The sequence below is a fragment of the Polyodon spathula genome, chromosome 1, assembly GCF_017654505.1.
Source record: "Polyodon spathula isolate WHYD16114869_AA chromosome 1, ASM1765450v1, whole genome shotgun sequence".
In the NCBI taxonomy this organism is placed as follows: domain Eukaryota; kingdom Metazoa; phylum Chordata; class Actinopteri; order Acipenseriformes; family Polyodontidae; genus Polyodon; species Polyodon spathula.
This window is the reverse complement of record NC_054534.1, coordinates 65,169,595-65,182,323: the sequence shown is the minus strand read 5'-3', so window position 1 is coordinate 65,182,323 and position 12,729 is coordinate 65,169,595. Positions and strand designations below refer to the sequence as shown.

Genomic DNA, 12,729 nt, shown 5'->3' with positions numbered 1-12,729 from the left:
TAGATCCTAGGTCAATTAATATAGTGTAACCTCTCGGTTTCCTGATTTGCAGACTGGCCCTCAAACTGTGGTACCCCTGCTATTCCCCCGCGTACCCAAATTGCAAGAGTAGTGAACGGTGAAGAGGCAATTCCCCATTCATGGCCCTGGCAAGTATCAGTGCAGGTGAGTTTACATTTTAAGGTCTTGGACAGCAAGCACATGGGAAACCCCATTCTATAGCCCTAGGAGAATAGTTCTCCCCAATTCCAGACTTCTACAATAGGGGTTGATAAAAAAAAAACTTCTCCCTCAGGGCATGCCAATCTACACAGAAAAGTAAAGGCAATGTAAATCAACCTTTTACATTGTCTCTAGCATGTTTGTTGCTGGTCCTACCCAGGATTAACAGTGCAGATAAATACCATGTGGATGAAGAGTGACTACAGACTTTATCATGTATCTGTATGATAAACAACTTTAAACAACATCCTCTAAAAAATAGCTGTTTTTCTTCTAGGCTCGAATCATAGAGGTTGTACCATTCCAGCATGTGTGTGGAGGCACTCTCATTCATGAAGAATGGGTCCTTACAGCTGCTCACTGTTTTCAGCAGTAAGATTTATAATACATTATTCTGGGCTTTAAAATCCATGTTTCTGCTTTGGATCATTCCTCACTGGGGATTAATCCCCCTGCAAAGAGGCTATAGTGAAGACGATTGTTAGCACATATGTCATTAGATGGCATTAACATGATTTAGCATAAATTATTGAGAGTATCCAATTCTGGAGAAATAAGGAGTAGTCTGTCCATCTGTATGTCACACTTACAGTTTTGCATTTCTCAAGTTGTGATTAAACATGGAATTACTAATTCTTATTTTGCACTATTCTATACAAACTGTTGAATTATGTCATGGTGTCACAGAGACGGCCGAAGTGGGCGGTGTCAGAACCAGGAAAAGGAATGAAACACATAAAACACAGGACGGATGAAATGAAATGAAATGATGATGGCGCTGGCTGGCGCCGGTTTATCGTAAAATAAAAGGGTTTAACAAACAAAAGACAGGACACGGCACTTCACGCCAAAATAAACAGACAAACAAAACGAATAGACACATACAAAACACAGAGTGGACGAACGCTACACAAACAATTGAAATCTCTCTCTCTCTTTCTCTCTCTCTCTCTCTCTCTCTCTCTCACTTTGTCACACATGGTCATTAAATTTTTCATCATAGTGAATTAACAGCTGTGGAGTGGAGTTTATGTTACTGACATACTTTTTGGCATAAGTAATATTATCACTGATACGGCTTTCTTCTGCTGAAGATCTTTTGGTTTGTTGCTTATATTTCAATTTGGAATAAGCAGATATTTCAAAGACAAAACTCTATGTGAAAAGTTACTGCTTTTGGACACTCACTCCATTCAGCAATCTGACCATGTGCTCCACAGCAAAGGTCCCAAGATGCCACACTTGGTAAAACTGGATTTGTTAAATGTTAATGAAAACAATTATTTGTTTACTAAAAATGATTATTATTATGAGATACACTCTCTGTGTCTCTGTTCAACAGGTTGTCAAGACCCAACAATTGGCAAATGTGCCTTGGCAAGCACAACATGACTTTTTTGGAGCCCACTGAGCAGTGCTCTGGCATAGATGCCATCATTATCCATGAGGGTTTCCGGTATCCAGAGGGAAATGATATTTCTAATGACATTGCCTTGATTCACTTGAAGCAAAAAATCAACATGACCAGAGAAATCAGCCCTGCGTGCCTACCAAGCTCTACAGATATACTGCCCAAAGGAAAGTTCTGCTATGTGACTGGGTGGGGGGATGATAAGGGTGAGTATTACAAAGTTAATGGTAACAACCTGCTCTGCTGTGGCTTGTACAAATTACAATTACATTTGTAAATTGTTTGAATTGTATTTATAGATCTAGTTCTTATAATACCTTCAAGGTTCAAGTTCTAATATGATCTGGGATGCTTAGTGTTGTAAATGTCACTTGTTGAACATCAGTGGACCAGTCAGTTAATAATTCAGAGGCCTAGCTTTTCAGAAACAACACCAGATATGTGATGTTGTACCTATATTGTGCGTGCTGCTGATTGTGTTTATTCCACACTGAAACAGTTATGTCCTGTGTTAATGCATACCTCTTGCTTACACCTAGGTTCAGCCTTACCAGTTGTTGCAAAGAAATTAAATCAGGCCCCATTGCCCATTGTTCCTTATGAAACCTGTAGCAAACCTGTCTACTGGTGGAACCAGGTTAGACCCTCCATGATCTGTGCAGGGTTCGAGACCCCCAATGAACTCAAGTCTGCCTGTCAGGTAATTGATCCCTACTGCGAAACACTCAGTTTGGATGAAACTATAACAAAGTAATAGGCAGGGTAAGGGATGCAAATACTGTTAGATTTCCCTTGCATAATAGCTTTTACCATTCCAGGTTTTACTATGGGTCAGAATAGCAACATAGGTAACAAGCTCAGGTTTGTCAAAGTAACCTCTTAATAAATAACTTGAAACACATAAAATATATTGTGCTTAGAAGAACACAATACATGTAGATGTTGATAGAAACTTCAGATTGAAACTTTCGTCTAAGTATTTCTATAAGATCTCAATAAAACCAAGAATGCCTCAAATTAGTTTTTTTCTTCACTGTATTGCTAGCTACTGTTAGCCCAAGAATAAATAAATAAATAAATAACCATCAAAAGCTAACATATCAGACATAAACAGATATTAACCAGGTGTTTTTTGTTGTTACAGACAAGAATAAACACAAATTAACAGCCATTATGGTGTGAAATCAAAGAGTGGTTGAAACAGTGTGTCTGGTAGATAAGTCAAAATAAGTGTTCATATGTGAAGCCACGTGAATTATGTTTATGTCTGAGAAGAGCAAAATATGGATGACTAAACCATAACACTGTTCATTCTACTGATCCAGGGTGATTCTGGGGGGCCACTTGTCTGCCAATCAGAGAGTAATAAAGCTGTCTGGAAGGTCCATGGAGTTATCAGTTTCGGGCCGCGTGGCTGCGTAGTGGACAAAAAACCCTCAGTTTTTACCAGAGTGTCTGCCTTTATAGACTGGACTGAAGACATCATTAGGAAATTCATTCATGAAAAGAACATTCCTTGAAATGAAGATGTAAATCTCCTTGTGCTTTTAAATGAATGAATATGTAAAATGTTTTTTGAATGCTTGAAGATCTGGATAGTGATTAAAGATCAATAAAACATGATGAAGAATTGCTGTGAAATGTTCCTGTGAGTTCCCTACTTGGTGTTGGCATTGTCTTCTCATTGCTGTGTTATGTGGTATTAGGAACTATTGTGCATGAAAGATGAACTAAGGGCAGCGCTGCCTCCCTTGCTACTTCTCAATGTGTCGCATGACTTTAGGCGAATTCACTTAAATCTACTGAAAAAAAAGAAAGAAAAAGAAACCCATGCAGGTTTGGGTGCATGTCTGTTTTTATTGTTACTGTTACATTGAGGAGGGACACCCCTGTCAAGCTATCAAGTGTATCTGTTTGTATCATCAGGAGGTATATTAGGTATATCAGGAGGTATAATATTATATATTAATGACAATACGGTACATCATTATATTGTAGCAGTGGATGAAATTGTGAATGGAAAAAGAAGGCAGTCTTGACAACAGAGCCCAGTTCAATAGCTGGCAGGTTCTTTGTTTGCAGCAACAGGTTCACAGAAAGTAACAAGACTCACAGCACACGATTCTCCACTCTCTGAATCCAAACACACTCACACACCTGATGCACCCTCTTTTATCCCCCCCAGACACAGAAAATACAATGTTACAATTATGTGTGGCTCACTAACAACAATGTAACAGATTATAACATTCCTCACCCAATCAGAGTCCTGTTCAGCCGCATGGGGTTCAAGTGAACTGCACCTGGTAACCCCGTGTAGACTGCCTGATCCAACGCCAAGTCCCAGCACCCTGTCGCATGGTGCAAGCAATCAAATCCCTCAAGTTAACAGTTCCTGAATGCAATACTTAGTTCTCGTCCCTGAGGAGACAAACAATGTCCCAGAGGCAGCGAGGCAGATGTCTGTGGCATTGTGGCCGACGAAAAGGGACAGCCGATGGTGTGCCCCCAACCGCAGACGTGGGCTGTGGGCTGCCAGCGGGACTCATCTTGGCAAAGGTAACATCTGGCAAATGTGGAAGTCCTGGGCAAAGGTGAGTCTGAGGGTCCAGCCCCCAGGTAGTCACTGCGCCCCTGCCAGTATGGGGCAAGCCATTCCTGATGGATAGCCACCTTTCGATCCCTGGGTGGCAACTGGACCCGATAGGTCACCTCCCCAAATTGTAACAGAATCTGGCAAGGTCCCACCCAAGCACTGTCTAGCTTGGGGCAGCGTCCCCACTTACGGCGGTGGGCTATAACCCACACAACTCCCTGGCCAAAAAAAGTACTACTCCCATACTCGAAGGTCATAGTACTACTTTTGGTGGCCGCCTGCAGCCTGCAACTGACGGAAGGCAAAGCAATGCATGGTGTCCAGGCAATCTTGCAAACACCTTCTGTACTCAGGCCCTGGGGGTCTTTCTGGTGGCTAGTGATGACAATAGCCAACTGGGCGGAGAGGGTAGGGTTAAACCACTCCACCAGCCTGTCTATCTGGGGGTGCAGCGGAGTGGTACAGGTCTTATGTATCCCCAGGCGATGGCACATCTCCGCAAAGACCCGGGACTCAAAGTTGTGCCCCCGGTTCGAGTGCAGCTCCTGTGGTACTCCAAACTGGCAGAAAAAGTCATGCAGTAGTACTTCTGCCACTGTCTTTGCTTCTTGATCTGGGGTTGCATACACCTCGCCACTTCGTGAAGTAGTTCATAGCTACCACAATGTAGTGGTTCCCCTGATCAGACAACGGAAAGAGGCCCAGGATATCGACCCCCATCCGTCCCATGGGCTCCCCTCCTAGAAAATTCTGCATTGGGGCGTGAGACTGGCCCTAAGGTCCCTTCCTTGCGACACACTCATCACAGTGCCTGTCGAAATCCTCCACTTACCGACGGCAGCAGCCACAGTAGAACGCCTGTCGAAGCCGCTTGAATGTTTTTGCAGCCCCAAAGTGTCATGAACCCGGTGTGCCATGATGAGTGTGTAGTACCGCCATCTGTATTTAGTGCAGTACTACAACTTTCCACCTCACCTCCCGTTCTGCTGGCTCCTTCCACCCCTGCTGTAGTACCCCGTCCTGATGGCCAGACTGCTCCACTATGCCCACAATGCCTTTGTCACTCACGACTGCAGGACTATACTGTCCCACAGCGGCTTTCCTCCAGCCAGCGCAGCACTGGCTGCAGATAAGCATCCCGGTCCTGCTGCCACCTCCACTCCACGGCTGATATCAACGGTCAGCTCACTACAGATCGTGGCGGTCATCTAGTGCTGTTCTCAGTCCCTAACCTTGCTTTGCTCTGTCACAACCAGCACGTTCGCATTGTTGTGGTGAGTCCCGGCTCCATGCTGGATCCGGTAACTGAAGGGTTGTAGCTGCTTGATCCAGTGTGCCACCTGCCCCTCTGGTTCCTGAAATAACAGCAACCCTTACAGCATAATCCGTGCAGATGATGAATGGCAATCCATACAGATAGTGATGGAAACGGTGGACTGCCGGCACCTCTGCAAGCAACTCTTGTCGGGTGATTCAGCACCACCGATTTGCCTTGTTCAGGGACTAGATGAAATAAGCCACTACCATCTCTCCTTCTGCACCCTGCTGTGAAATGACAGCTCCGATCCCTTCATTGCTGACATCTGTGTCAAGTAGGAATGGGAGACTTGGATCAGGGGGAAGCAGTACAGGTGCCTGAGTCAGCAACCAGTGTAAGGGTGCAGCGATTAGTGACGAACTGGGCGACGAAGCAGCGATATTAGGAGGCAAGCCCCAGGAACCCTCACAGTTTGTCGGACGGAACGGGCCAGTCCTGGACAGAGCTGATCTTGTCAAGCTCAGTGCGGCTGCCTCCCCACCTACTTGCTGTCCCAGGAAGGTGACCTACCGCACTTGTCCGGGTACAGTTTCAGACCAGTCGTCTCTACTCGCTGCAACACCTCCTGCAGGGAGCGTAGAACCTCGGGTGGGAACGCTGGCCCATGCACCAGTAGGTTGTCCAAGTGCACCAGGCAGCACTGTGGTGGAATACCGTTCAGCACCTTCTACATCAGCTGCTCAAAGGTAGCAGGCGCATTACACAGTCCAAATGGCATGACTTGAAACAGCCACAGCCCCCTACTGGTGGAGAAGGCAGTCTTTGGTCAGGCTGCCATTAGCTGCTTTGTAAGTCCAGCAAGCTAAACCAGGCTGAGCCAGCCACCAAATCCAGAGACTCATCGACTTGCGGGTCACTTCATTCAGTTGCCGGTAGTCCGCACGGAACCTCCAGTTTCCATCCTTCTTAGGGACCATAACGACCGGCACAGCCCACAGGCTGTCAGACGGCTCGACCAGACTCCCGCATCTTGCTGATGATCATTTCCACAGCCCCCAGCAGCAGCGGGGCCGCAGCTTGATAGAGGTGCTGCGCCACCCATGTCGATGACCTGTTGTGCTAGGTGAGCATGCTGAACATTACTACTGATAGAATAAACCTTTGACTTTGAGTGGAAATTTACTGTCCCAATTTAATTTGAATCTCAATGTCAACACGTCTCAGTACTGTAATCACAGTGAAAACAATTCTAAAGAAGCAATTCTGTTGAAATGTTCCACAAAAGTGCCTTGCTTTGTAGTTCATTTTAGTGTAATTGTCAATAGAGTGAAAAAGCAGGCAGTAGGTTTTTTTTTTTTTTTTTTAAACCTTGAAACTAGTAGGACCTTACAGGCATTGTTTTTCTGATTTTGTCTAAATCCACTATCACCCCACATGGCTAAGAAATTATAATGGTCTTAATTCATTGTACTGTACAAGACAAAACACAATACTAAAAACTAAAAACTAAAAACAAATACTAAAAAACACTGAAGTCTCATAGAACACCTGAGATTTTCATGTTTTTTTAGATTATTGTCTATTTATTTTTGGTGCTGAGAAACACCAAGAACTTCTTCATTTCACACACCAAAAAAAGAGAAAGTTGGTTAGGGATGTTTCTTCATTCTTGATCACATGGTCAAGAAATCCAGCCAATAGGAGCAAAGAGCTCAGATTTCAGTCTGAAAGGGACTGATGACATGGATTGCAAATACAGCAAACTCAAACCCTCTGCAAAGACTTTTTCAGACAATTGACCTCATGGTTAGATGTTACCTTTTCAAGTGTCCACACTTTGTCATCAGTGGGATAAACTGCTGGAATGTTCTTGGTTTTTAGTTAAATGTTTCTGGGCCAGCAGCTTCAACAGTTTGTGCAAACTCTTCCTGAAAGAATGGGGGCAGGAGCCTTAGCCAACTGTGTAAGTACAAACAGACTGCTTTTTTTTTAAATATGAAAAGTAGGGCAGTATAGATTTTGTTTTTGGTTTTTTGTAATTACTATGCCTTGAGCTTTCTAGTATCGGTTGTCTAGCACTCGTTCTATTCGCAGACAGCTCAAACAAGCATCGATTATTTTAAACCTTTACTTTTATGTACGAAGTGTGTTTATTTTAACAGCACAACCCGCCTATTAATTAAATAATGTATATAATATATATATATATATATATATATATATATATATATATATATATATATATATATATATTTGCTTTTATTAGAACAAACCACAACAACAACAAAAGCCTCTCGTGTGCCTGCTTTTTCAGAAGAGCACAGTAACTCAGATCTGCCATGCCAGTTGCAACGTGTAGTTAAAAATGACAGACGCAGTCTGACTCTGAAATACCATTCGGTCAAAAACGCGTTAATTAGTACACGTATTAATTTGAATTTTATTGTAATTGTTGTAATTCTAATTATGAGACTTACTAATTTGGCCAATCGGATGACTGAAAATGAGAGAGAGCGAGAGAATGAGAATTAATTTAAAGTAAACAGTATGTGTAATAAATTATCCAATTAAAAGTCGATTTACATTTGAAATTGAAAAAACAAAAACGTATGGATAACTGAATCGTGTCAGTCAACATTGTTTGTCATAAGAAGTAGGCCTATAGGGTTAACAGATTCCAGATTGAAAAATCTGGACATTTTTTTCTTCAATTCAGTGATTCCGCGAAACAGTTAAACTGTATATAACCTAATCGTCATTTAACAGTTAAACATTGGGTGTAATTATTGCAGATCGTAACAATTAATTATTTTCTTTTTATTGCCATCTGACTAAAGTAAAAAAAAAAAAAAAAAAAAAAGAAAATAAGAAAATAAAAAATAGACACTGTCCAGGAAATTACAGATTGTGAAACACATCATTCATAAAATTGTTGATTTTATTTTTGAACGCCGTTAACAATCAGACTGTTGTAGTTTTTGTACAGTAGAAAAAACGGAATCATTTTACAATTAATGTTTCCAGCCAGGGCAAGAAAAAATCTGAGCTGAACAACTGTGACAATCCATTTTTTTCCTGAGTTGCCTGTTAACCCTAAATCGGCAGCACTCAGCAAATCTGTATTTGCACGATAGAAGAAAATAATCTCTCGCCGCGGTATTTTCTAATTTCCTAATTATGTTATCCCGAAGGTGACTGGCTATTCGTGTAATTAGGTTGTGAATACTAAGTCATTACAAGGGAATCGGTACTTGTGTAAAATTACCAGCTCCTACGTAAAAATGCGTAGTTAATTTACATGTATTTAAAATACGCATTATTTATGTATTCTGAATAGTCCAAATCATTACGTGTACTAGGTATGCGTTTTTGACCGAATGGCCATCCATAGAAGTCTGACGGTTGTGTGTGAAAACGCGTTATTCAGTACACTTTCAAATATTTAGTACATGTTCTAATTTGATTTTAGTCGGTGTTGTAATTCAAATTGTTACACATACTAATTTGGAAAATCAGATAACTGAAAATGAAATGAGAACCAGTGAATTTAAAGAAAATAGTATGTGTAATAAACGATCCAATTAAGTCGCCTTACATCTGCCATTCACGCCCAATTTGTGGCGGTATATGGACGGCATTGGGTAAAATCTAGTCAAAGATTGATAAACCTGGACCATCCGAGACTGTAACTAATATGTACTTTTGTTGAAAGGTCTGACATTGAATCAAATATTAGCTATGGTAACTCAATATTTTAGCGTAAAACTGAAATAAATATAATTATACAATTTTAAAAAAATGATTGTGTTCATTGTTAAAATCTCATGAAGTCGGCAGCACTCAGCAAATCTGTATTTGCACCTAGAAGAAAGTCTCTCGCCGCCATGATTTGCGATTTTCCTTATTCTTGATTTTTTGTAAACGTAAATGTCTGAAATTAAAAAGATGTTAATCCGAAGGTGATTAGCTACTCTTGTAATTACGCTACATGAATGTAAAATGACCAGCCCCTATGTAGAAAAAGCGTAGTTCATTTGCATTTATTTAGAACATACAGTATTTTATGTATTCTGATTGGTCCAAATCAATACGTGCACAAAACACTGGAAACGTGTGTACTAAATTTTGACCTAGATGGCCTTCCATAGTAAATATCTTGGTTGGTATTGACAGTGTTGACCCAAGGGACTTTTTCAGCCTGAAAAAAGAAACAAGGACCAGGGGTCACAAATGGAGATTAGACAAAGGGGCATTCAGAACCGAAAAAAGGAGGCACTTTTTTACACAGAGAATTGTGAGGGTCTGGAATCAACTCCCCAGTAATGCTGTTGAAGCTGACACCCTGGGATCCTTCAAGAAACTGCTTGATGAGATTTTGGGATCAATAAGCTACTAACAACCAAACGAGCAAGATGGGCCGAATGGCCTCCTCTCGTTTGTGAACTTTCTTATGTCCTTCTTATGTTCTTATGATACACTTTTAGGTACATGTTAGTTGTTTTGATGCTATATTAGGATAATGGATAGTCTTAGATTTTTACTAACAGTTTCAAGCAGGTAGATTTACTAAATTTATTAAAACAAAATGACAATATAATAACAAAGATGGACTGCTGACAGTCATACCTCTTAAACTTTTTTGTTTTAAGTTCATGTTGTACTGTAAGTACCAGAATATATATTTTTATATTGTTTTAAGCAGGTTGTGTGATGCAGTTTGGTACTTTGCATTTCAAAGCCACTCAGTACATGCTTTTTTAATCTCAAATTATCAACATGAAAGAATAGAGTACATATTGACAGTGACTAGCACAGCATGGAAATATCAGTGCAGCTGTTGATGAGTTAATGCGCTTCCTGGTCATTTGGGCTACCCACAGTAACTCAGAGAAGCATGCTGAAACTTGCTGATGTTTGAAACAACATCTAAAAAGATACATCATCTAGTTCTTAGGCGTAGGTGTACAATAGAATATTCTGCATGCTGTGGACATGTGTTCTGCCCTAACTTGTCATAGTTTACATGCACAGTTTTTGGGCAACTTAAGAAAACAAAAAAGTATGTGTGCATACTATACTGGCCTTTTCAGTTAATAGAGCCATATGACTAAATTATTTGGTAAAATATACAGACTATTAGATTTACTCCTATTTGAGAAATATGATATGTCATACAGATAGATGCTAAGTCTGCATTAGTGCTGCACAAACTGATTGTTCCGATCAGGCTCTCCACAGGTGAAGTTCATTGGGATTGATCGGGCTAATTTTCCATTCTGAGTGAAACAAGTGAAGAAACAGCTGCTTGGATTTGTGTGGATTGCTGTTTTCTAGAGTCCAAGACATAAAACCACCACGAATCCAAGCTGCTGCTGCTTCAGTTGATTATGTTTTAATGGTAAATTAGCCCAAACACCACCAGTGACCTGTACCTGATTGCCAGTACCTGATTTTTGTAGAGAGCGCAATCTGAGTAATCGGTTCTTGCAGCACTAGATCTGTCAGTCTACATCTAACACTTTTTAACTTTTTTTTTTTTGTTCCAATTATTTTTGGTTTCAGATCTGTCTTTTGGAGGAACCAATGTTAGGTGGCATATGCTCATTCAAGCATGTCAGTGTGCAAAGAGCACAAATAATATCCACGGCACATTCAGTTCATCTTCAGTGAAGAGAGCCGTAAGGCAGTATGCTGTTAAAAGAGTGAATTAAAAAATCAGGGCTCTATGTTTAGATTTTTAAGTACTGGCCCTTCGGGCCACCGAGCTGGTGTTTGTACTGGCCCGGATGCAGTTGTATCTGGCCCAATATATTTATATATATTTTCATGATGGTTTTTATTTTCAATAACTTACGCAGTAACTATAAGAAAAGGCAAGATACTTGGAGTTGGAAAGGAATTTTTTTTTTTTTAACTCTGGACTGTAGTTCAATGTAAAACATCTACTGTTGACTTTCTCTGAATGGATGGAGTAACGGCAACGTTTGCACTGATTATTAAAAGTACAACCAGGTGTCCTTGTTTTGAATTATTTACAGGTTATTGAATAAACAAAGTAACTTGACCTGGATTCATCTGATGTCAGTACTTGATGGCTAGTTGTAATTAGTAAAGTTAAACTATTGTAATGTTGGAATGTATTGTCTATTTTGGCCAGGTTACAATATTTACACTAAGATTGCTATAAATGTTATTTGTTAGAATTAAACAGAATATTTAGATTGCTATATGGTAGGTGTTACTTTATTCTGAATACACTACAGCAAAAAAAATTATATGGTGGTTTGCGCAATATTATGCTACTGTTGCTTTAAATTGAAGAGCTGCGCGCTGTGACGTTGCTGCTTTCATTGAGTTGTGTGCATTTTAATTCAGTAAACAAAAGAAAAAACTTGTGCCTAAGGAAATAGGGTACAGAGCGAAGAAATCTCGTCTTGGACATTGTTTGAACACTTTGTGAACCCGGCTAAACTTTACTGGTTTACACTGTTATACCTGTCTGTTTGTGTACACACATGAAATGTGATTCAGTCATACAGAGTTTATAATTGCTTGATTGTAACATGTAAATCTACTGTTCCATTTGATTAGAGATATCTGTTTAACACATACGCTTTAGATGGTAATGTATTCAGAGAAGCTTCGGTTTTAAGTCAGTCAGATTGCTGTGGAATGTCTTCATTATATTGCATACTGATCCCAGTTCTAAAAGCATTTAACCGCTTAAAAAAGTCGCCATTTCCCATTACTTCTGAGCCATGTTTAATATCAAGGAACTTGTTCTTAACTTGCAGTAAATGTTTTGTTTATTCCTCATGGCAATTCTACAAAGCCATACTTTCTATCACAACAACTACAAAAAAAAAAAAAAAACTCAAAGAAAAGCATATTTCCAATGATCTGGAGTCTTATTCTGTGAGATGCACTCCTATGCAGACCTAGGTAGTTTAAAATGTCTTGGTAGCATGCATGCATTCAGTCACGCTCCTTGGTTACACCAATTGCTATAGCAATGTAAACATACCAGCTCCCATTTCCTAGTTACATGAACACAGCTCACATCCCTCCCCTTTTGCTTTTAAAAAAAGTAGAGTTCCCCATTGAGAAAAGACCTGTATGGACTTCACACCCGCAGCTGTTAATACACTGTAATGTTATGTTACAGTGTGGTGAATATCTCGTCTGATTCTCATGGATTCACTTGTGGTCAAAGTGGTTGACTGTTCCCCACTTCTTTGCTCT

At 40.4% G+C, this 12,729-nt stretch overlaps 2 protein-coding genes across 8 annotated transcripts in view; both read left to right on the top strand.

Annotated features, from left to right (window-relative positions):
• Window positions 1–3,153, top strand: part of zgc:154142 (uncharacterized protein LOC555481 homolog) — a 32,618-nt gene extending 29,465 nt beyond the window's left edge. The window contains exons 22-26 of the mRNA XM_041263030.1: window positions 53–165; window positions 500–594; window positions 1,565–1,839; window positions 2,173–2,333; window positions 2,959–3,153. Of these exons, the coding sequence (XP_041118964.1) occupies window positions 53–165; window positions 500–594; window positions 1,565–1,839; window positions 2,173–2,333; window positions 2,959–3,153 (839 nt within the window). The remainder of the gene's footprint in view (window positions 1–52; window positions 166–499; window positions 595–1,564; window positions 1,840–2,172; window positions 2,334–2,958) is intronic.
• Window positions 3,154–7,222: 4,069 nt separating this feature from the next.
• The window catches only part of LOC121320935 (protein FAM13A-like), an 80,130-nt gene continuing 74,623 nt past the window's right edge, over window positions 7,223–12,729 (top strand). For all 7 annotated transcript variants that reach the window (XM_041259796.1, XM_041259778.1, XM_041259768.1 and 4 more), the window contains exon 1: window positions 7,223–7,450. In XM_041259796.1, coding sequence (XP_041115730.1) covers window positions 7,373–7,450 — 78 coding nt within the window. In that variant the 5' untranslated portion in view covers window positions 7,223–7,372. The remainder of the gene's footprint in view (window positions 7,451–12,729) is intronic.